Here is a 26458-nt window from a genome sequence, read left to right on the forward strand (position 1 = left end):
CTATTACGGGTCTTTCATTAAGATCCAACTCTTCAGACTGCCAATCTTACCATCTAATTGTCTCTGCACTTCTTTATCCTTATTTCTAACAGTACATGGATATAAAGTAGACTCGCCGTTTGGGGGTGGGGAGGGTGTTGTTTTTTAGGGGCCACATAGTTGTTGTTTTTTCTAGAAAAAAACATAAACGTGTCATACTCACACGTACTCACTTCCAAATGTGCTTTATAATTGTTGGATGATATATTTGGCATTTTACATCTTAAAGTTGCCATTTGTTTTGACATCTTGTAGGATTAGCACTGCATTTTTAAGATACCATATGCAGTGAACATCAATGTTGAAAGACTATTCAGAAGAAAAGCACACTTTTTATTTTTATTTTTTACAGTGTCGTGCTGATGATTTCGCAAGACACATTTTTTCAGTGATTTCAGAGAGGTTTTAGGAACATAATTACTCAATAAAACAAATTGCTTACAGCTAATTTTAATCTTAATTACAGTGAAGTGACTATAAAACCTGGGCTTAAAAAGCATCTTGAGACCCTTTTGTTTTGTTCTATTCCGTTAAACTCGTCCAGTTGCTTCCTGTCTGCATATCTCTGTATGGATGAGCTCAGAGCCTTAAAACAAGGTGTTTGTGTTTGGTCTTTCCTCCTGTGTAAATCTGGAACTGTAAGTTTGTGGAATGGAAATGCTTTCCCACTCAATAAAGCGAGGACGGTGAAGCATTGCCCAGGCATGATGAGCGATAGACTGGTAGATTATCTATGGGCGAGATGAGAATCTCTCCTGTTAATTTGATATTGATCTGCAGTCAGAATACAAAGCTTATGAGCCACAGAGACCCTAGCCGAGTGCATACCATCACCCACTGAAGCCTGTGTGAGTGTATAGATCCCACATGCGTGAGGGAGCTTCTTACGCACTGACAATGAGCAGGCAATTATGTTGATGCTGCATTGCTGTCAGCATGTACCGTGCCACTGCCGTATATTGCAGGGGAAGGAGGACAGGATGTCTGACATCTTGTTTTATGTAACCTGCCATGTCTTTTCCAAATGTCCGAGAGAGACTATGGAGAGAAGCACTTAGAATACACATTACACAGAGGTTAAACCAGGATTTTTGGAGGTATGGCAGTGGTTCTCATGTCCTACACAAATAAGACACGAGACCCAACCATCCAGTAATACTTAAATTGATACATTATGTCTTGCTGTAGCGTGTCAGTACGAAATATCAGTAATATACCCCCATATTAGCTAAACAAAATAAAATACAAGCTGTATATTACATAAACATAAATATAAATGCAAAAAATTAGATTTAATATACAGCACTGTGCAAAAGTCTTCAACTCTCCTCTACGACCCCAAATCGTCAAAAAAATGCCCTGCCTCTGCTCGTGGGGGCTCGCTGCCGGCTCACATTGAGACTTCCGGCCACTTTGTAGGATGATTAGGCACATTAGTATTTTTAAACAGAAACGTTTTTTTTTGTTTTTGAATATTCCCTTATTGCAGTGTGTAATATAGCTGTTTGTTAATGTAGGGCTGCAAAGTCGAAAGTGTGTGATAAATAAAGTTATTGTCTCCCATTGAAGGAATCGATTCTGAACTGCATTTCTGATTCCTTCTCAAATCTCAGAGTTCAATGCGGGATTAGCGAAACGCTTGCTCTTTAAAGATAGGTCAGTACCCAGCTTTAGGAAGCCTCTGTACGGAGCTGAGGTTTATGGTAATGGACATCAGCTGTACATGGTAGACCAGCTGTAACAGACTGGGCCATCTGGCAAATCAAAACAGAGTAGCTTGTGGAAAAGAGGGATTTAGAGAGATTATTAAAGAATTTGGTGATGTACAATGTATATTATGAAAAAATGAAAATGAAGACCTTGAAAAAAAAAAAAAAAGTTTTCAAAATAGCATAATAGGGCACTTTAAGCCACTTTTGCATATCTTTTGCTGTAGAGTGTCAGTCAGAAATACCAGTTTAAATTTCCAAACAATCCTTTTGCCATTAATTGTAAAAATCAAGTGAGATTTTTGTATGCACAAGGAGTCTGATAATAGCCAGTATGCTCCACATGGAGATCTGATCTCACATCAAGTCTGTCTGGGATTACATGAAGAAACAGAATACACTGCGGCAACCTCTCCAAGATGTTTGAAGAAACTGACCTGCTAAAAGAGTGAAAATACTTATGTGCCTAAGGCCTTGTTTACACTAGTGCATTTCCATTTTGAAAAGGTGTTTTGAAATGAAATGATCCTCGTCTACACTGGCAATTCCACTGTGTTTCAGAATCGGTCTAAACTGCACGACCAAAAATGCATGTCACATGACAGTTCATACACACTGGCTGTGTGCTTACAAGTGTAAACGGTTGCCTCTAGCCCATGTAGGCAGCTGCAGTACTATAAAATACAACATTTAACTGCACAACGGCTAATAAAAAGGCCACAAAGTCAAAAGTCTCAGTTTTCGAGGTTTGAAAACACAGGAGTAGTGTGGAAGACAGGTGTAACTGTTGCAAAAGTTTTAAAATGAAATCACACTGGTGTAAATGGGGCCTAAGACTTTTAAAGAGTACTGTATATGTTCTACCAAATTTGAGGTTATTTTTTAAATGCACATAATATACAGATAAAAAAATACCATTAAATAGTGGCTGTTCACTGTGAAAGTGTCTTTATCTGACTGACAGGCTGTCCTTGACCTTGTCCACACTAGACATGTTCAACTCTCTCCAGATCATGTTTGGTCACCAAGGATAGCAATGTGTTTTATCAGGATTACTCCCTCCAGCCTTTACTCTGATAGTCTGTCCAAACAACCAATATACACTCCTGCTCTATAATACACTATGAGGACAGGACAGAACTATATGTACGTGTGTGAGAAAGTGAATAGCCTTGATATAAATCCTGGTCCACATTACAGCTTATTCTGGCCAAAAAAGGTCTTTGGAAGTGCTCAATGAAGAACCTCTGAACAAGACTTCATATCTAAATGGATATAAACCTGTGCTCCCTGTCTCTAAAAAATGATCCAAAGAGAAACAATCAGACTGCAGCTTGAGAGAAGCTTTTGGCCTAGTTGTCTTCCATACACATCAAGCAGTCTGTGAATAGTCCGTGGTTGTGATGTGTGAGGCCGAGACAAACGATTTCTAGCTTTGGCTTTCCTCTCCTGCCAGAACGGTGTATAACATTATGGTGGATATGAAACAGCAAACACATTTGCTCTGAGCAGTTAATGGTATTTTGTTCCAGCTTTCCCATGAGAACAAATGAAAGTGATATCAATTTATCAAATATGCCATGAAGCCAATGTGTGCGCACACACACGTGCAGGCCTCACAGCAGCACATTAATCACAGAACTGTGGCCTGGTCATTATATAACTATTATTATATAACTGGGGGGCGGCAGTGGCTCAGTGGTTCATGTAGATTGTCTACAAACCGAAAGGTTGGTGGTTCGATCCCCGGTTCCACCTGACCAAGTGTCGAAGTGTCCATGAGCAAGACACCTAACCCCAGCATGCTCCCGATGAGCTGGATGGCGCCTTGCATGGCTGACATCGCCGTCGGTGTATGAATGGGTGAATGTGAGGCAAAAATGTAAAGCGCTTTGGATAAAGGCGCTATATAAATGCAGTCCATTATATAAATGCAGTCCATAACTTTTTCCCCCACCCCGCATTTTTGTGCTAAAGCAGTGCTCTATGTTGAAAGGAGGCTGGCACTAAAACAATGAACCGTGTGTGTTAATGATGACATCAACGCAGAACTGAGCCAATCAGATGCAGCTAGGTTTGTCTAACCCTAAAGAGCCTTGTACTGTACAAGGAGGATGAATTCTGTGAGAAGTGAGAAGAGAAGAGAAAGTGAGAAGCCACTAGTGAAAATATAGTCTCTATTTTTTTCAATTAGACATTTGGACCCTACTGCATACAGAGATCTTGTGACTGAATCATCAATATGACAACAGTGTGTGTGTGTGTGTGTGTGTGTGTGTGTGTGTGTGTGTGTGTGTGTGTAGAACTGTGTGGTGTAAAGGATCTCCAGTCACAGTGATTTTCTATTGATGCCAGTGTGTCTAGAATCAAGTGTTGGACATTGGGCTGAACACCAAAATAGATACCATAAATAAACGATGGATAAAGGAATGGCGAGCAAGACAGAAAATAAAGATGAGAGAGAAAGTGATGCCAGAATTCTGACCTTGCAAACCTATGGATAGTGGAAGTCACTGTTTTTTTGGAGAATATAGTGTGTGTATGTATGTGTTGGCACATGCTTGTTTTGTGAAATATCAGGACACAAATGTGTATAATGACATGGATATGACATAGGTATTACAAGGAGAGGGTAAGATATGAGGACATTACCCAGGATGATTTTTTTTGAGAAAGTAAAAATGCAGAATGTTTCTTAGTCATCCCAAGTTTGAGTCCTGGCTCAGGGTACTGCTGCCCTCTGCTCTCCCATTGTTGCCTGTCCATTAGAAAAAAAGCCCAGATATATATATACATATATAAATACAAATGAGTTTACCTGTCCATCATGCCAATGCAGTCTTGCAGACGAGGCCCTGTGCATCTGAAAATATAAATAAAGAATGCAAATGAACAAATACGGTAAGGAAACACCCAAATAACTCATATTTAACTATATACATTAAATATTACAATATTTAATTATATACCTATTTATACTACACCAATATAACAATGCATAGCAGTAAAAATGAAAATGCTGCATTTATTTATATTTACTCAAATATGTTAAAAAATAACAAAATGCCATGCAATGATTTTATCTCATGCAATGAATTAATCTCCAAACTGCTTATTTTTATATTGTCACAAAACATCAAATCTATCAGTGCTAGACCTATTTTCAAGACACTGTCTCTCCTATCTTTTTCTTGACATCTGAGTTCCTGCCCTTCCACGCTGATGCTCATAGCGCTGTCGTATTGTCAGCTAACCACTAACGCCACTAATCGTCCCTGGCTGACAGCGATCCCAGATCAGACAGTCAGCAGATGAGGGCTTTCATGTGACACGGGGAAGAAAACTAAATCCATGACTCAGTGTGAAGATTCCTTGAGCAGATAATGTTTTTCTGCAGGAAATTTGAGCCGTCTCTCTTGTAACCCCAAGGGGCTAAGGTTAAGTTGCAGGTGCCCAGCCAGATAAATTCGGAGGGTGTGATGTTATTATTTAGGCTAAAGTTAGATGGCAGAGACGCAGCAAGGGCAAACTCTTTCCTCTAAAATTAATGATGCTTTATGCACAGCCAGCACCGAGGACACAAGAGCTCTAAAAAGGGTCAGTGGATTGACAAATAGGCTCTCCGAACTTCCTGAGGCTAGAACTGACGTGGCAAACAAGCACAGGAAGTAGTTGGACTGCTAGAGATATATTTCTCCCACACACACGCTCACAAATTGCAAACATTTAACAAACATGTCCATACCCCTGGGTGCAGTTGACATGGCAGGGGTGACACTCATTGTTGGCCTCAGCATATTTGAAGATGAAGCTGTTTGCTCCCTGTAGGCCATCAGGGCATTTCTCCACACAGTTGGGTCCGTCTTTAAAGTGAAGACATTTAACACAGTGATCAGGACCCTGCAAAAGAGAGAGAGAGAGAGAGAGAGAGAGAGAGAGAGAGAGAGAGAGAGAGAGAGAGAGAGAGAGAGAGAGAGAGAGAGAGAGAGAGAGAGAGAGAGAGAGAGAGAGAGAGAGAGAGAGAGAGAGAGAGAGAGAGAGAGAGAGAGAGAGAGAGAGAGAGAGAGAGAGAGAGAGGGAGGAGAAAAGAGACACATAAAATACCAGCAACTATGGATAATAACCATCCCTCACCACCAACACAATGACCATAACAATCAGCCGGCACAGAATTTATAGCGGTAATATGGAGAAAGGAAGCCGAGGAGGGGGAATTGTTAGCTTGGATATCAATATGAGCACCCTTAGAGTCATCCGAACACCTCATCAACCAGAAAGACAAATAACAGTTTGCGGACAATAGGAAGAGATACTCCGTATTGTTCTATAAGCGGGAAAATGCACGCTGGGCCCACATAACCTTGAGGAACATCTGTATGCGAGTGTATCTGTCTGTGCTCATTGAGACAGAGGCTGATATGTGCTTCTTTATGAGCGAATCTCTTGTGAGAGATGAATAAATGCCTTGCAGCAATTACAGCTGCTCTTCATTTCATGCTGTAAACCGCCTCTGATGCAATAAAGCAGCAGACGGCACCCAGACACAGCCTTGGGAGCCAAGCCGCACGCGACAGACGCAGCTTCAGGTCCGTAAACATAGAGTTTTCCACCAATATTAAAAAGGACACACTAATATTTTTTTAAAATTAATGATTAATGCTTATATTCTGCAAGGATGTGACAGAAAAGACATTAAAAATGTTACACGATTTCTATTTCATATATATATATATATCAACATTTCAACACTGATAATAATAAGAAATGTTTCTTGGACAACAAATAAGAATATTTGGATGGTTTCTGAAGGATCATGTGACACTGAAGACTGGAGTAAAGATGATGAAAATACATCATTGCAATCACTGGAATAAATTATATTTCAACATACGGTTATGGTGTAGGGTTGTTTTTCAGGAGTTTTGCTTGGTCATTTAGTTCCATAGAAAGGAACTTTTAATGATTCAGCATACCAATACATTTTGGACAATTTCATGCTCACAACTTTGTGGGAACAGTTTGGGGATGGCCACTTCCTGTTCCAACATGACTGCTTACCAATGCACAAAGCAAAGACCATAAAGACACGGATGAGCGAGTTCGGTGTGTAGGAACTGGACTGGCCTGCACAGAGTCCTGACCTCAACCCGATAGAACGCCTTTGGGATGAATTCAAGCAGAGACTGCCAGCCAGGCCTTCTGGTCCAACATCAGTGCCTGATAAATGTGCTTCTAGAAGAATGATCAAAGATTCCTACAAACATTCTCCTAAACCGTGTGGAAAGCCTTCCCAGAAGAGTTGAAGCTGTTATAGCTGCAAAAGATGGGCCAACTCCATATTAAACCCTACTGATTAAGAATGGGATGCCATTAAAGTTGGGATGTCTTGTGCATGTAAAGACAAAAAAGAAAACATCCCCTTTTGGGTACCACAGAAGAAAACGTCCTACTGGTTTTTTTAATAATTTTCAAATGATGGTGACAGAAGTTAAATTTTTGGGTGAACTATCCCCATTAATTCTCATTCTACCCTCTTAAATGAATAATGCAATGTATTCATTTAAGATTTTAATAAATCTATAGCATTTATTTTACCTTCAAGTCTTATCAAAATGATCATAGCTATGAGAATAGCATGCATGAACATCACCAGAATGTTATAATTACCAGTGGGAAACTCTGAGTTTGAGGGCATGTTAATTAAAGAATCATGGCGGAAGCAAATTAGTATTGGTTGTGATTAAGTTTTAATTGTGAATGTTGACTGTACAATTTAGTTTGCATGTATTGTGCGTTGCTATTAAGCTTGACAGAAAGTACTACTTATTTAGCTGGTTTATGAGATAACAGGATTGGAAACATAATTTTACTTCAAGATAAAATGCATAAAGCATGGGTAAACACCTAGGACCAGATTTACTTTTGGCGTTAAAAAAATACTGTCAGGGTTTACTAAAGACATAAAGTGAAAAATGTGTTATTTGCAGCCATGAGCATTAGAAGCAAAACATTTAGTTTGTGCTTTTACTGGAGTAGATCCCATTTACATTAAGTGCAAATAGCCTGACTTGTCTTCTAAACATCTGGTTGGACCAGACAAAACTACGAAAGACTAAAATATATACAGTGGCAATAGTTTAGGAGTAAGGCGCTGTTTTGAAGCAAATCAAACTGAGGCTCGAATCCCCCTTTTGGCCAAACTCCCTTTTCCCATCACATAACAGATCGGAAAGGCATTTATTTTCAATAAAAATGAAGAAAATATTCGAAACGTGGAAATAAAGCATATAACCTGTTTAATAATAAAGTGTGTATCAGTTAGGGGTAGGTGAACAGACATGCTGAATTAGAGATGGTAAAAGTGGGTAAAAGTCCAATATCATTGGTCTTAAAAAGTGGGTGGGTGTTGCTTCAGTCCAGCCCCCCTAAAAACATACGTGATTAACTCCCCTTTAAAACATGAAACTGGTGGAAGGCTTAGATTTTGTCCCGTCTTTTAGTTCCCAAGTGGTGCCAAGCAGAACGCACATCAGAAGCAGAGGTGTGTGTGTTCATCTGAGCCTCATTGGTCTGTCACCGCTCGACGGCGTGACTCAACATCATGTGCGAGAAATTTTATTAGCTAAACTAAACATTTTATATTTGACAGCTGCTTCTTTAATGCAGAAATTTTAAACAAATTACAAAAATATTCAGGCAAATTAATAAACTTTTGTCTAATTTCACCATTTTGAATTGAAAATAGGCCTATGTAATATGATTCATAAATGTAATTAATGAACAAGAAATATTAACAAAGTCATTTTCATCAGATTATGCAAAAGATTAATAATGAATGTGTACATATTAGGAATTAATTTAATAAACTTAGGTACCTAGCTTTCCTGGTAGACTTCAGTGAATTAACTTGTCTACAAAAATGTATCATAAAACATATAAAATATCAGTTAACCATATGTTTACTTCAGTGATGAAAATGGAAACACCATATCAGTCAAAGCTCAGCTTTAGGAGAAGAGACAGGGCAAGATAAAAACAAAGAGAAAAAGAGATGTGTGGAGATAAGAAGACAAATAGTCTTCTGCCCACCGACATGGTTTTCAAGTTACTGTTATATAATTTTTGGCCTTCAGAACATCTTAAAATGCACATATGTAGATCACAGAAATCAGGGTTAGGCTCTACCTCACATTTGGGATCTAAAACCCTGCCTATTCCTGGGTACGACTAAGGGATGTACAATATCGTCAGGTAGAATAAGGCATTAATATTTGCTTTATAAGTAATAATAAACTGCCAATATCCTAGTAATATGCATGCTAATAAGCGTCTAGCTAATAGTGAGAATTGGACCCTATAATTAGAGTTACCATTTTTTCATACCGTCACTGAGGGCTGACCCCCATTAAAGGTGGATGTAAAACTCCTTCAAGGCTAGGTGAAGCTAGAAAGCATTATCACATTCTCCGTTAATTGTGCTGCTTCTCCAGACACCTGCTGCACACACATCTCCATTTCCTCTCAACGCACAAAACACTGTTTGTTAGTGTTGTTTAATTATGCCTTTGTGAAGCAGATGTTGCCGATTGCTTCATAGGTAGGTTAGACCACTCAGCAGTTAATCTGCACTAATAACAACAAACATTTTAACAGCTTAGCTAAGCCTGGCATCACCTGAGAGGCTTATGGGTGTGTATGTGTGTGTAAAGCCCTTATTGGAGAAAGTCAGATGGATCACTTCGTTATCCCTTTAGTGTCTCTATTATATGTTTATTGTCTTTATTGTCTATTTTAGTACCATTAAGTTTTTAGTCTGGATGTATAGTTATAATTTACCACAGCAATTCTCATAACTGTAATTATATATTTTGTTGTTGTTGCCATATTACAGTAAAAAATTGAAATGCAATTGACTTAATTAAAATAAATAATTAAGAGCAGTATAACAAATACTACCATGCTGTATAAACATTTCACAGCTGAAATATTTGGTAACACTTTAGTTTAGAGTCCAAGTCTCACTATTAACTAGTTGCTTATAAGAAAATCTAATTACTGATATATTGTCTGTTTATTGTTACCTATTGGCCTTATTCTGCATGATCATATTCTACATATCAGATCCCTTAATCCTATCCATTACCAAACTACATTACTAACTATTAATAAACAGTAATTAGGAGTTTATTGAGGCAAACACTGAAGTTAATAGTGATAATTGGACCATAAATTAAGTGTGACTATATATATATATATATATATATATATATATATATATATATATATATATATATATATATATATATATATATATATATATATATATATATATATATATAAGATTACATAGGACACATTTTACATTTACTGTGATAAGAGTTACAAAGAAATGAAATCAAATGTTACAATGCAAAATGTCTTAATGATTCTTTATGACAATATTATAGGTATTACTATTTCACAAATACATTTAAAAATATGTTTAAAAGATGCATACTGCATTTTAAACCTATACTGCATTATAAGAACAGTTATAGTTAGATTTATACCATTTTTATCATCACATATGAATATTTATAAAGCTACAACCTGCATTGCTTTAATTTGATTACAATTATGTTTGTTTTTTTCAGATTTATTTGTCAAATAAGTGATTTTGTTATTATTAATAGCCATGTTGTGTTCTTATAAATACTTGTGAATTGTGAGTGATAATACAGTTACTAACCTCTAAACATGCATCATTGATGGCTTTAAGTAAAGTGAAAACATAGGATGTAATGTTAAGAAACCATGAAAATGTGCTTATTATACATTTTAAGTTGTTAACTTGTAAATCTAACTAATGAACAGCAATTCCAGCAATAATAATAATAATAATAATAAATATATATATATATATATATATATATATCATGAAGCAATATAAGCAATATCATGCATATGGTCAGGAGATATAAATTTAATATAAAATGTATAGTATAAATGGGGCTATAATTTATTTTAAACATGATCTCTATATATAAATTACTACGTTGCAAATGTAAATGAACTGTTAGCTAACTCTAGTGTCCCTGTAAGAATAAATAACTAAGTAAAGTACTTTGACTGATTCTGTTGGTTGGCTGGTGGCATACTGACTAAACCACTTCAGAAATGAACAGATAATAAGTTGTGATCAGGCAAAAACCACATGAAAGATAATCTAAATTTCCAGGGAATGTAAAAAAATAAAAATAAAAAAAGTCAGGGCACACACTCAGTTTTAGAGAGTTTGTTTCTGTCTATGTTTGTGCTTGTATGGGTCTCGGAGGGCTCATGATCGTGTCATTTGCAAGACCTTTCTGTTTGACTCAAGCAGACAACAGCCCGAAGCCACAGAGCATTAGAGACGGATCGGATAAATCCTCTTTCGGTAACACACACAAGTGCACGGCTGTACGCACCTTGTCATGTAGTCATCAATTTAAACCAAAGTGCTTGAGGCTGTTTTGAAAAAGGGGCAGCATTGAGCACACAGCCCATCTGTGGTAATGTCTCTGACCTGATCAGATTCATGGACATCCAAACAGCTTATTCATCTCACTCTCAGGTGTTTCCTATGGGGCAGGACTCTCTGTAAACACTTGCCAAGATTAGGCAACTTAATCTACTTTCTCACTAAATTAACAAGAAGTAAAATCAATCTCATGGCAGCAAAAGTACACTTCAACAAGGGATTCAATTAATCATTGGACCAAGCCAATCGAAGGTGGTGTCTGCCGTTCAGCTCAGTTCGTGCTTTAAGCTAATATATATTGAAGGAGATTGCAATTGAAATGAAAGAAACATGCACACAGAATCCAAAATTAACAATCACCAAATGCAAGAGAAAACAGCTTTGTTGAGTGACCTTGCGAAAACCTTGAAAATGAAATTTTAAATTAAAATATAAGGAGCACAATATTACAATTTCCTGAATATGATGCAGTGAATAACACAATGGATTATTTTCCTTAAATACTGAAATATTGAAGAAATAAATAAATAATGCAAAACAGTTGCCAGTAAGAAATATTGATGGTTGTCTTTGTGACAAAGAACAAAAGAAGAGTCAGAGGAGTGGCCAATCAGAAACAGTCATTGCCTGTCAATCACTTTAACATGCATTTGAAGGGTGTGGTTTATGCGGGAGGGTCTAAATCAGTGGCTAAGTCTGGAGATAAAAAAAGCAGTTATATATGACAAAAATATGAAAAAGTATTTCAAACCACATTTGATCAGACTGATTGATCTGATTATCATTATACTTATAAAGTTAACACTGCCTTTAAGATCATTTTAAATATTTTTTTAAAGAAGCCTTTTATGCTCACAAAGAGTTATTTTACTTAATTAAAAATACAGTAAAACAGTAATATTGCGAAATAATATCATTTAAAATAGTTTTCTAAACATGTTTAAAATGTCATTCATTACGGCGATGCAAAGCTTAGCTATTCCAGTCGTCAGTGTCAAATGATCCTTCAGAAATCATTCTAATGTGACTGATATTATTGGCATATAGTGTAGCTGGACAATAAGTAATATGACTGAACTCACAGGCCCGGTGCAGGTAAGACCGTCGTCATCTGCCACCTCACACTGCGAGTCACACTCCAGGCACACTGAACCATTTGCGAACTCACGTACATCCCTATAAGAGAGAAGAGAGAGGGCATAAAGAAAAATATGAGGTAACACGACACACTACAATGACACAATGACTGTTCAAAAGCATTCACGTTTCAAATAGGAAAAAATGGCACGTCAATCTTCAAAGTTCTTCCATGAATTCCTGCTCAAGGTCAAGGAGCTAGATGATTCAATCACTAGCCTTATAAAGTCAAGACAACTCTCCAATTTCAGACTAGATATTATAGATCATTATGTACACTTCAGATTTCAAGACCTGATTGAGAAAAAGGCTGAATCACAGGCAGGCAGTAAAAGAACACACACACCACACACACGCAGGTAGATTGTAAAAGAGCAGCCGAAGGGAATTCAGTGCCTGAGGCGCTTGCAAGGCCGCAGGGAGGCAACAGTGGAATCTAACACATCCGTAGGGTGTTTACAGCACTTCTCAGACGGCTGACACAGCTGGCAAACACAGTCACTATTGACCAAAAGTAAACAGTCACCCTTCACCACCTATCGAGGTGACAATTCATCAAGCACATTCAGGGACACCTCAAAGCACCACACGGAGGAAATCAGCCAGGGACTTCTGAAACAAATGATCACAAAATGGTTCAATACGGGCAAACAGTCGCTTCCTGGTTCCATCACTCCTCTGAAGACTGTAGTGACATTTTAGAAGCTGACATCTGTCGCCGTGACAAGCGGAGGATGGCAGCTCAGTGAAAAATATTTTACACATTTTTTATTATCGACATGTGCTACGTCAATGAGTGTTAAATTAAATGAGAATTAATTATTCTTTATCTAAAAGGCACAGCACATTTTGTGTGGACTGTTAGGAGGCTTTTAGAAGAGCCACTTATCATTAAAGGACTTCTCTTTCTCCCTTTATGTAAGTGCTAACTTCACAGGCTCTGTTGTGTCTTCATGTTCTGTGTCCGGCTCTGTGTTCTTTTTTCTCAGCTGGTGTTTTCTTTAGGACACAGATTTTACATTGAACAGCAAGTAGAGACCCAATACAGAAACAACATGGTTCAACATTCAAAAAGGAAACAAATATATGCTTTACCATTGAACATACAACTATAAAAATGTAAAACATGTTTCTGTATTGGGTCTCTATTTGATATCTAATGTGGAAAATGAATTGGCTGAATTATGTAGAATCATAAACAACAGCAGATGTGTGATTTGCAGGCTAAAATCAAAAGATACACTGTTTGTACCATTTAAAAGTTTAAAGTGTTATGCTCACCAAGGTTGCATTTATTTAATCAAAAATATGGTAAAACAGTATTATTATTTTGAAATATTATTAGAATTTTAAACTTTTCTATTTGAATATATTTAAAAACGTATAATTTAAAACAGTCATTTATTCCTGTGATGTGATTGTAAAGCTGAATTTTCAGCATCAAAACTTGTCAATATTCAATATTTTCGTGGAAACCATGATACATCATCCGCATGTGAAATAGAAATCTTTTGTAATATTACATATGTCTTGATCAGTTTAATGTACCCTTGCTGAATATAAGTATTAATTTATTTCGATAATAATAATAATAATAATAATAATAATAATAATTGTCTGACCCCACACTCTAGAATCATAATGTCCCCCCTCTCTAATATTGTCTGTAAATTGGATCAGAAAGCCTTTTGATTTTTTCACATTTGTATTTATCACTATAGCCACTTGTGAACCAATCGTCTGAAATGAATGTTTATACCATCTCTAAAAAAGCACACAAATTTCTGCTTGCTTCCAGCAAAGCACACAACAAGTACTGTCCTAATCATCTTCGAAATCTTTCAGATAGAGCTTGAAAACACCACAGTGGGTCTTTTCATTTTTTTTTTTTTTTTTTTTTTTTTGCTGTTTGTTCCCAAATGGGGAAGAGTGAATCATCTTGTGCGAACAGCGAGTGTGACCGCAGAGGTCGACAACCAAAGGAGAGACAGAGAAAACATTGAGCTCACCCTGCAAAAACAAAACACACACACACACAAAAACAGCAAAGATATCGGAGCACTGGGTGACTCGTGTGGGACGGGTGAGTAGGCAGACGAGACGGTGAAAGACAGTGATGCGTCTGTGGCCGTGCCATACCTCTCCAAACCGGCCTCCCGCTTCTCAACCACATAGGGCCTGGTGAGCAGCTTGGGCCTAGAACCGGCCAGTCTGCAAGGCAAAAGAATCATGTGGAAGGATCGCAGGGTGCACAAGCCCTGGTGCTGATTCACTATCAATGCAAAACCAACATAGATGTGGCATTTACATAAATACAGCGCACCCATCCACGATAGTCCTAGTCTTAAACACTTAAAGGATGAGAGACTGTCTTAAATTGGCAAATGGCTGTTGTTTTAGAATGTGAAAATGGATGCTGTTTGTTTATTGTCTTGTTTTAGCTCAGGGCAAGGGAGAAATTAAATTTTGTTGCTTCGCTCAGTCAAATCAATCAAAAGCTGATATTCATCTTTCCCTCTGAGCAGTGCGCAAGTACACAACAAAATAAAGAAGGAACTAAAAACCAAGCTGTAATTTACCCTTTTCACTGCACTGATCAACACCTTTAATGTTTACTTATTGCAATTGTGTTAACCAAGAGAAGGAGCTTAATATCAAAACCATTTTATGAGGGCTAAGACCAACACTCACTACCAAAAATCATTTTTGTGCTGGTGGTAGTAACTGGTAAAGGTGGTTTACCAAGAAAGCCTGGCTGGTTAAAGGTGGGGTAAGCAATATTTCTAAAGCCCAATTTATACTTCTGCGTCGAGTGTACGCTGTAGCTACATCGTAGGCTGTGTGTACCCCTCAGGTTTTATCATCATAGACTGTAAAAAAAAAAAAATGGATGCAGTGTCCGTGACATCACCCATAGGTTTCTGAAGAGAGTTACCCCACCCTTTTTAAGTTAACGTTCAGAATGACGTGAACATCAGCACACCAGCATCCAAAACACAACATTCCAATACACTCTCTCATGGCAAATTAAATGATACATTGTTACCGTGGTTGTTTAGGAATTTATGATGACATGAGATAAAGACACAGGGTACCATGAAAGAACACAAAGACAATAAACATAAATTGTGTGGTTAAACTTTAGTTCGTCAACTTTAGACATTCTACTAACTGTAAGTAACATGTCAACTAATTCTCATTAGAGTATTAGTAGACTGGTAGGGTTAGAATAAATTGCCATGTAGTAAAGTTAAATATAGTCAGTAGAATGTCTGTTGGAGGACCATCAAAACAAAGTGTTAGCAAATATTAAGCAGACAGTCTCCTAATAATGTAATGACTGGTAGTTGCAGTTACTTACAGTTAGCAGAATGTCTATAGTCTATAGTCAAATATGTGTTAGCAATTGTCTATCTATTACTGGCTGCACACAAAACAAGAATGGACATCATGAAAATACATAGATGTACAAAAAAAGAAAAGAAAATGTTTTCTACAGTGCTTTGGCATACATTACAATTTCTTGTGCCCTACATAATCCACCCACTCTACTTGAATGTGTGACTAGTCAAGGAAGGTTTATGTACAGTATTTTTGCTTTAATTAAATACTTCTTTTTTTGTTAAATTAGGGACATTTGTCTTGGAAAATATTTTACTACATCTCCAATAATTTTCCCTACTTTTTATGTTTTACTATGCTTTTAAAAGCATAGTACACCGACACATTAATTATTAAGTCATTATTTACCCTCATGCCATTCCATACTTGTATCACTTTCTTTTTTTAAAGGGTTAGTTCACCCAAAAATGAAAATTGTGTCATTAATTAATTACCCTAATGTCGTTCGACACCCCTTAAGACCTCCGCTCATTTTTGGAACACAAATGAAGACATTTTTGTTGAAATCCGATGGCTCAGAAAGGCCTCCATTGACACCAATGTCATTTCCTCTCTCAAGACCCATAAAGGCACTAAAGACGCCATTAAGCCCATCTCACTACACTACAATAATGTAATGAAGCGACGAGAATAGTTTTTGTGCACAAAAATAAATGAATAACGACTTATATAGTGATGGGCCGATTTCAAAACAAAGCTTTGAACGGTTATGAATCAGCGTATTAATTCATGTTTCGCATCGTCAAACTGCCAAACTGCTGAAATCACGGGACTTTGGCAATCCGAATCATGACTCGATATACTGATTCATAATGGTTGAAAGCTTTGTTTTGAAATCGGCCATCACTATATAAGTCGTTATTTAGTTGTTTTTTTTTGCACAGAAAAACTATTCTCGTCGGTACATTAAATTATTGTAGAACCACTTCCACTACCATTATTGTAGTAACGATGTTTTTAGTGCCTTTATGGGTCTTGTGAGAGGAAATTACATTGGTGTCAATGAAGGCCTTTCTGAGTCATTAGATTTTAACAAAAATGTCTTCATTTGTGTTCTGAAGATGAGCGGAGGTCTTACAGGTGTCAAACGACATTAGGGTAATTAATTAATGACATAATTTTCATTTTTGGGGGAACTTACCCTTTAACAAAGGTTTTTGTTTTTGGATGTGTTTGTCCATACAATGAAAGTCAGAGTGGTCCAAAACAACATTTCTTCCATTGCATAGACAAAAAAAAGATTTGCACAGATTTGTTTTTTCTTCCAAAAAAAAAAAGTTTTTAGTGTTTCACGGAAGAAAGCAAAAGATTTTGTGAGTAAATGATGACAGATCTTTTCATTATTTTAACCATGTCTTATATCCATACCAAGTGTCCCGCTCAAGTGCTGAAAAGTGAAACCAAAGTGTCTCGATTGCCCCCAGGAGGTTGGTCCCAGTATAGGTCATAAACCCTGTCCTCTCCATATAATCGAATGATACGCGAGAGAGACAAACTAAACTAATTAAATTACACTTCAAATAAAATTCTTACAAAGATGGTTAACACTGTGATGTTCAAGTGTTTGTTTTATTAAATAAGTTTGGTTTTAGTTAGTTATTTGATGCTATAATAACAGGGGTGTGACATGATTGACAACTGAGATTGACATTTACACTGCATGGTTCGAGTGACTTCGAGTGATTTTCCTCTCATGTGGCACAGATCGGATGACGTGAACATGTAAGCAGGAAAAAAAACACATGAATTCTGATATTTTTAGATCGGATTCAGGCCTCACTCATGTGGAAAATAAATCCAATATGAATCGGATACGTGCATTTGCGTGTGCCATGTAAGCGGCCAAATTGGATATTCCCCAGTTAATGCGAGTAGTTCGTCATTGTAAAAGGGACGGAGGCGAATGATGTCAACTCAGGTGGACACAAACTGCGATCAAGGGCTCTCCTCTTTTTTCTCCGCCTTTCGAGAGAAATGTTTTGCTGACCTTTAAAGATGTGTGGGAAAGTGCGGAAAGCAAAATATTGAATAATAATTTTGTCTGCATCCATTGCATATTGCACCGTTTTACTTCCTTTTCCGGTTAAAAACGTCATGGGCTGTTTCACCAGTGTACAGTGTAAATGCAAATATCGGATACGGGTCGCTTTAAAAAAATTATGTAGTGCAAATGCGGCTTTAAGGTCCTGTATCAGTGCAAAATGTCAACACAACAAAAAACACATGAATTCTGATATTTTTAGATCGGATTCAGGCCTCACTCATGTGGAAAATAAATCCGATATGAATCGATATTTTTGTTTTTGTTGAAATCCGACAGCACAAAATGTCAGCGCATGTCAACGCTATATTGGGACATTGCTGGCTTCACTTTTCTACAATGGAAGAGAGTGAAGGTGCAAAGGTCTTTTTTTTAACAGTCCATAATCCAGATTAGTAAACATAGTTTGATCAAATATATATATATATATATATATATATATATATATATATTTAAACTTCTATTAATATCTTTAAAACATCAATTAATGTCATGAAAAAATAATGTCATGATTACTTGTGATGTTTTGTGTGGAAAGAATAAACTTGTGAGTTTGAAAATAGTTTTTTTTTTCTTTCTTAAAGTCCACAGGGACAAAAGTGCCCACAGAAACACTTGTGTGTGTGTGTTTATCTGCTGTAAATCTTTATGCCTGTGTGAAAACAAAACCTAAGGCTTTACTTAGTTCTTCATTCTGTCATGGTGCTCCACACACCACTGTATTTGATGTAGATGTCATATGGGGTAGAAGATGAACCCAGCTTCATCTAGCTCACCCAAACACTGTTATTTATTTTCAAGCTCAACCAAGCTTACGGTTCATCATTGCAACGTGCTCTCCAAAGCCAGGGGACGTGCTGGTTTTGCTGTTTTGTTATTGTTTGTCTATCAAGAGGATAGAGACACGAATCCTTGCGAAATCCCCGGAGAATGAAACTAGCTATGGTTCAACCTTAGGAAGAGACATCTTCTACTATCGAACATTAATAAAGAGTACTGGGAAGTGTATGCAAATGATCCAACAACATTAGCTTGAGCACACCTGTGATACTTGAGATTTAGATTCATGTAATAAAACATCTCCTGTACAAATATAGTTTTATGGAGTTATATACGCATATCTCTATCACATATAAACATTATATGTGGCGTTTAACAACTTACCCTTCATGCAGGTTGCAGGATTCAACACAGGTGCGTCCCCTGCTAAAGAACCGACAGGACATGCACTGGTCGGGCCCAGGACCCCAGCAGCCAGCATCAGAGCAGAGTGGGTCACATATCATACGATCCAAAACTGCAAAATAAATGATAAAAAAATCATTAATACGAGCATTCATGCCAGTAAATTACTAACTACCCCATAGTTTCCTGTCCCCTCTCATCTGTATTATCACAACGCTGAAGACTGCAGCCGCACTGCAGTGCACAACAGTTTTCAACATAACTAATAATAAGAAACCTTTTCTGAGCACCAAATAAGCATATTAGCATGATTTCTGAAGGACAACATGCCACTAAAGACTGGAGTAGTGGCTACTGTTTTAAAAATGTAGCTTTGTCGTTGTAGGAATTTTTTTAATATTTAAAAAAATATATATTTTCAATTGAAATACTATATGTAACTGTACTCCCAATATAATATTACTTTTTTTTACTGTTTTTTTGATCAAATAAATGCAGTCTTGGTGAGCATTAGATACCTTTCAAAACAATAAAAAATATATATATAAAAAGTTACTGCACCCAATTTTTTGAAAGCCAGTATATGTAATTTAATTTTAATATAATTAAAATGAAATGCACTATATTGCCAAAAGTATTGTGAGACCCCTCAAATCACTGAAGTCAGGTGTTCCAATAACTTCCATTGCCACAGGTGTGTAAAATCAAGCACCTACGCATACAGACTACTTCCACAAACATTTGTGAAAGAATGGGTCGCTCTCAGGAGCTCAGTGAATTCAAGCGTGGTACCGTGATAGATTGCCACTTGTGCAATAAGCCAATTTGTGAAATTTCCTTACTTTCTCACTAACTGTTAGTGGTATTATAACAAAGTGAAAGAAACTGGGAACAACAGCAACTCAGCCACGTAATGGTAGGCCACATGAAAATGAGTGGGGTCAGCACATACTGAGGTGCACAGTGCGAAGAGTCAGTGTCTACAGACCTCCAAATCGTTTTGTGCGGCCTTCAGATTAGCTCAAGAACAGTGTGTAGAGAGCTTAATGGAATGGGTTTCCATGGCCGAGCAGCTGCATCCAAGCTTACATCAGGTACAATGCACAGCGTTGGATGCATTGGTGTAAAGCACGCTATCACTGGACTCTACAGCAGCTTAGACGTGTTCTCTGGAGTTATGAATCACGCTTTTCTGTCTGGCAATCAGATGGATGAGTCTGGATTTGGTTGTTGCCAGGAGAACGGTACTCATGGAGTGGGTTGCTTTTCAGGGCTTGGGCTTGGCCCCTTATTTCCAGTGTAAGGAACTTTTAATGCTCCAGCATTAAAAGACATTTTGGACAATTTCATGCTCCCAACTTTGTGGGAACAGTTTGGCGATGGACCCGTCCTGTTCCAGCATGAAGTTGCACCAGTGCACAAAGCAAGGACCATAAAGACATAAATGAGTGGGTTTGGTGTGAAGGAACTTGACTGGCCTGTACAGAGTCCTGACCTTAACCCGATATAACACAGCTGGGATGGATTAGAGCAAGACTTTGAGCCAGGCCTTCTCGTCCAACATCAGTGCTTGACAAATGTGCTTCTAGAAGAATGATCAAAGATTCCCACAAACTTATTCTAAACCTTGTGGAAAGCCTTCCCAGAAGAGTTGACGCTATTATAGCTGCAACGGGTCTTTAAAGTTCATATTCATGTAAAGGCAGGCATCCCAAAACTTTTGGCAATACATTTTTTTATATATTTATTTTGATATGGATGGCAATAGATGATATATTGATACATTTTATAATAAAAATGCACAAGTGTGTATTTACCCTAATTATAAATGTGGCCTATTCCAAGGTGTTAAAAATAAATAAAAAATATCTGTCCATAGCTGCATTTCCATCCATTGAACATTTGTCTCAGAATGGTACTGTTAGTCCAACCCTAGGAAATGTTCAGTCGATAGAGGGAAAAGATCTTTTGTCAAACTGTGATTGAACACAATGCGCACGCCATCTGTGAAAAATGTTACTTGTCCGGTCATGGCTGTACTACGCTTGTAAAAAGCTGGCTCTATATGAACTGCTGCATTTCAATTTGAAATGAGGACAGAATGGTTCGGGCGCCCACCCACTGAGGCACTGGATTTTGCAGCAGCTGGGAAGTGTTTTAAAATACTGCTGACACCACTTCAGCAAGTCTCACAGACGCCCTCTTCAACAGGCAAACTTTTGAAACTAATAATGAGGATTTCATCACCGAAGAGCATAAAGTGGGGTTTTGAAACCACAGTTAAAATATGGATGTAAACTAATGTGGAATAAATGAGAGCAAACTTACGACAATGTGAACAAAAAGTCATGTTCTTGCTCTCCCTGAACACCTTTGGTACAACTCAAATGCATGGCAGGACTCAACTGCCAGCTTCGCCATGGGAAACAGGCACTCTAACAAGAACAATAAAGAGTACAGTCTCTAGTGTCAGTCACTAGGGTGGCTCTTGAGATTAGGGGAGTGAGCTGGCCTCCGTAACCCCTCCGGTCTTACTTGCCCCGCTCCGAGTGGGACTCAAAACGGCATCTCCGGCATAGCATATTTAACAAGGAGTCTGAAGATCACAGCTGCTAGTGTACATCTTGAAATCAGGGGAGTGAGGTTTACCTGAACAGCTCTCATTAGCTGGCCTTCATTACACTCACCCACCCAAACCTTACTCACATCCGGGTCACAGCCCCGATGTAACCCTTCCGGTCCTATTTGCCCCACCCCGAGCGGGAATTGAACTGGCATCTCCAGCATGGCATCTTTATAAAGGACGCTAAAGAGAGCGGCCTCTAGTGTCAGTTGCTAGTGCACCTGTTGAGATCAGGGGAGTGAGGTTTATTAGCTATCCTCTCATTAGCTATCCTCGGTTACGCATGCTGCTCACATGTTGTTGACAAAGTCAGCATGAAATGCAAGTTACGATGGTCTTTTCTTCCCTATGTATGTCCAAGTTAAATGGCTTTTTCGAATTAGAAAAAAAAAGTAGATTGGGACTTGATTTTGTCCATGGAGACTTGATTAGCAATTAGAAAGGATTGAAAACCTCCACAATGTAGTATTTTACACTGAGGATTTTATACGTGGTTTATTAGCAAAAATCTATGAAAAAAAGAGCAATAACATGTAAAAGCACTCCAGAAAGCATTATACAAAAACCCAGCCTTTCTTAGGGAACAATATGTTCTAGTTCAAGGACCATCTTAGTGCTTAACGCAGGTATCCAACAGCACGAGGAGCGACAGAGAGAAGTGGGAAGCCCTTTCAGCTATACGTTTGTGGCAGATGGATCAAAAAGATGCCAACTTCAAAGTTTTAACCTGGTTGAAACACACAATTTGGGTTGTGTTGACGTCAAAAGCAGTGCTGGGTTGGTTTCCAGGGAGATAGGTAGGAGCCAGGGGGATCGCTAAGCCCAACAAAAGGCTATGGTTGCTGCGAGACATTAATGATTGCTGTTGCATCACAACATCCTGCTCAATCGAAAAGAAGGGCAAAAAAGCTTTTTAAATAGTCATAAACATCACTCAGCAGCGAGAAAAGAGTTCTTAAAGACAGAGGTGAAGAAAATTCCCTGTGGTCATTACAGCTTCTCCTACAAAACAAATCTGAAATGTCAGAAATTGTTGCAGGGACTTCCCTGCAATTAATTCCCTGTGATCGTTTATGGAGCACCTTAACATTTGTAGAAAATGGGTAATTAGATTGGCGGTCCATGAATAAACCTGTGGCATTTGGGGTCTTTTTTTCAGGACTATGGTAACATTGTTCCACACATCTTCAATCCTTAAAAAAACTAAACAAAACACCCCCTTAAAGAACTCTTTGTACTGGATCTCGGGGTGATTTTGAAGGGTAAAAAAGGGAGCACATAGTAGAGGGCTTGCATCAGTACTCAGTTTCACAACAGAATGAGACACTGATCATCTGACATTTCCTGACCCTGTCCATCTGCAGAGGAACCCGGGGACCTCATAGCCCCTGCTAGGCTCAGTGAGGCGCATTGACCCAGCCAGAACGACAGGTATGAAGGAGCCACACCAGCACCTTCCAAAGTGACTGAGTGTACTGCCTCAAAGTCAGCGAGCTCTGCATGACGCTCCGTGACCTCTGGCTGTGGTTTGGGTGAACCAGGACAAACACCAGCTGGGAGCCTGAGAACCATCCTAGCCTTAAGACTTCTTCTCATAAGTCAGATGCTGCAGATTGTTGGGTAGACATTGTAAAGAACTGCTTTTTGAAGCAGTTTGATTATTTGGTTCCCTGATAATACTATACTGGACCAGACATTATGCAGCATGTCTAATGTCTGTCTATGCTAGAATAAGACTAATATATCTTAAAAATGAATGAAAAACAGATCGATTCACTCACTGCACTCCTTGGGGTTGCGGTTGTTGCGGATCAGGGCCTTCTGGGTATTGGTGCGGAAAAGTCGTGTCCAGTTGACGGTGTTGTAGTAGCAGAGTTGACTGTTGTTGGTGACGTACACATTTCCAGCACTGATCTCATTGAGAGACTGCAGCTGTAGTGATGAAATCCACTGCTGTTTTAACACCAGAAGAGAGATGCCACTAACCACAAGAGAAAAAACAAAGGGGGCAAAAGATTACACTTTAAATAGGGGTGAATTCAGATCTATCATCTGTCAATCATATATGAAAATAACCAACTACATTTTTAAGATAAAGGGATGTAGAATTATGGTCATGCAAAATAATCATTAATTGTGCTTTATAAGTACTAATAAACAGCCAACATCCTTGTAATATACAAGCTAATAAGCAACTAGTTAACCCCTAGAGGTTGACGATCACACCAGCATGACCACCTACACTTTTTTTCTTATCAGTACCAAAGAGACTCAAATAACTAATTTTTATCATGTAAGTGTTACACATCATTACAACCTGTTATGTATATACTTGATTGTGTATACATTCACAATAAAAACAATATGTTGTAAAATAAATAAAACAAACAAACATGATGCACGTTCTACTGTCTGCCTCTCAGAGAAGTTTGTTCTGAAATGCATTTAAAAACGGAAACTCAGCAAATACTTGCCACACAGAAATAATAGATATGCCTACATAATGCTTGGAATGTCTACTTTTAAATGAGGTCAAATCAAAAACAAATATTCCCAGTTTATGTACTCCGTTTGAAACCAAGGAGATGTACAGCTGAGACCGCCACACCATCGGCATCATTCACATGGTTGGTGAAAATTGGACCCTAAAACTAAAGTAAATATAACACAAACTTTTTATTAAAACTATATAATTGATTGTTATTTTTGACATAGCATTTTTATATATTCAATAAAATAAAATGTTAGGCTACTTAAAAAAAATGGATCAAACTGAATTAACACATTAAATTGACAGCAAGAATTTTAAACAATAAAAAACAACAAAGACGACCAGACTTTTATTCAGCCTGGAGACTTGATCAGATCAGAATGAGTAAGAATGAAACAAAAGAATGAGATCTGACACAAAAAAAAGCTGAAATGATGGCTTCATGATCAAAAGGCAGGAGAGATATGTCAGTACGAGAGATGCTGTCGCCTTTCTAAAGCAAGTGTTTAGCTTGCGTCCCCCATCGAGCGGCACAGAGGATCTCCCACTTCAGATGTGATGAGATCGGTTAATGCTGCGGCGTAATCACAACAGTGTTTTTAATCACAGCCGGGCGTGCTGAAGAGCACATCAAAGGGGCTTTGAGACGGCCGTCAGCGGAGACTCAGAGAGCTGCGGCAGAACGTGCAGGTGCACTTAGACACTGACATCGCTCTCATCTCGCCGATCTGCCTCCCGGAGACTTCTCTTCTGTTATTCCTCATTCTCTCTACATTTCTCTCTGCGTTCCAGGCAGAAAGCCAGTGTCAGAATCAGAGCACATCATGTGACAAACGGTAATTGTTACAGTGGTAGAGCTTTCAACAAATGACCCACAAATGTTAAAACAGGTTGCCGGATCTACGCTTTCGCTCATTTTCTGCTCTCCTCTAAGCAAATGGGTGTTGCACTGAGTGAAAAGAGCTTTTCATTTGTACTCTTTGAACTCTTGGCGAGAAAGCATCAGACTCTTTAGAAAACACGAAAGAGGGAATACACTAAGAATGAATGACACATTTACACATGCTGTCTGTGCTGTTATAGTCCAATTCACACAAAAAAAAAACATCTAAATCAGGAGATAATGGAAAAGTAGTCACAACATTAGTGCTGAATGCAGTTCTAAATCTAGCCTTACAGGCTGTTATTCATCAAATGATAACATCATTTGATGAATCAATGCCATTTGATGAATAAATGCTATGCTCAATAGAAACTATAAACAAATATCTCTTTAAAATAAACATTTATTAACCAACTCTTTAACATGGACGATAAAGACATGACACATCAGACACTCTGAATTTTGTGAGCAGAAAATAAGTCTATAAGTCTCAGAAAATAAATATAACAAATGGTTATGGTTGATTATGATTTGACTTTTTAACTTAGTGTATACTATTGCTGTTTGAGCATAAACATCTGCAAAGTTACAATCCTCAAAGTTCAAAGCAAATTAAGATATTTTATTTTATATTTAAGGACTACAACAAATGACTGGTAGTGACTACAACAAGCTTTTTCATCGATTAGTAACATCATTAACCCTAACATTTACTTAAAGGGTTACTTCAGCGATTAGCATATGGCTTTTTATCAGTAGAAACCCTGGAGTATATTTGAATGATCGTGCAAAGCATTCTGGGAATTGTTGTCTTTCATCCCCATGAGACAAAAAAAAGATTCTGTCTTTTCTCAGTCTAGAAAGCACCAAATTCAAAAATACATTTCTACTACATTAATGACGCAGTTTAAATACCGATTCATCTTCCCAGCACTGAAGTACCCCTTTAAACCCTGTCCCTGGGAACAAACAACAAAGGGGGTGAGGCCATGTTGAAAAGAGGAAGAGTTGTTGTAGCACATTCAGGAGTCTGCTCGAGCTGTCGCAACCGTCTTTTCTTTGCAATACAGTACATAATAGCATAAAAAATTGTCATAAAAGCAAGATGACAAAATAAATTATAACATATAATAATAAATATTATAATATTGCATCACCATGCAGCATATATTCTCTGGCTCTGAAAGCATCTTAAAACAGTTCTCACATAAGAGATTTATAGATTATCATGGCAGAACATGTTAATCAATGACTTGAACATCAGCTACATAAATCCATCAACTAACCATTCAGAAACATCCTGTTGCAATCTACATATTGTCACTTCTTCTCAAGCCTCTCCATCATTATCCGACTACGGTTAGAACATAAAAGGATGAACCGGTTTGGACATTCAGTACGTTTGTTTGAGGTAATCAGAGCTCTTGAAGCTTCTCCCTCTTCTTGAAA

The 26458-nt window shown here is 37.8% G+C and overlaps 1 protein-coding gene across 3 annotated transcripts in view; it reads right to left on the minus strand.

The window, feature by feature from the left end:
• The window catches only part of erbb4b (erb-b2 receptor tyrosine kinase 4b), a 382561-nt gene that overhangs the window by 49595 nt on the left and 306508 nt on the right, over window positions 1–26458 (minus strand). For 2 of the 3 annotated variants that reach the window (XM_067444314.1, XM_067444315.1), the window contains exons 12-17: window positions 23417–23616; window positions 18992–19124; window positions 14524–14595; window positions 12330–12423; window positions 5494–5648; window positions 4567–4611 (exon numbers count right to left, since the gene is read on the minus strand). In XM_067444314.1, coding sequence (XP_067300415.1) covers window positions 4567–4611; window positions 5494–5648; window positions 12330–12423; window positions 14524–14595; window positions 18992–19124; window positions 23417–23616 — 699 coding nt within the window. The remainder of the gene's footprint in view (window positions 1–4566; window positions 4612–5493; window positions 5649–12329; window positions 12424–14523; window positions 14596–18991; window positions 19125–23416; window positions 23617–26458) is intronic. The other variant, XM_067444316.1, reaches the window with a different exon arrangement.

Source organism: Pseudorasbora parva, chromosome 5, assembly GCF_024679245.1.
Source record: "Pseudorasbora parva isolate DD20220531a chromosome 5, ASM2467924v1, whole genome shotgun sequence".
Lineage (NCBI taxonomy): Eukaryota > Metazoa > Chordata > Actinopteri > Cypriniformes > Gobionidae > Pseudorasbora > Pseudorasbora parva.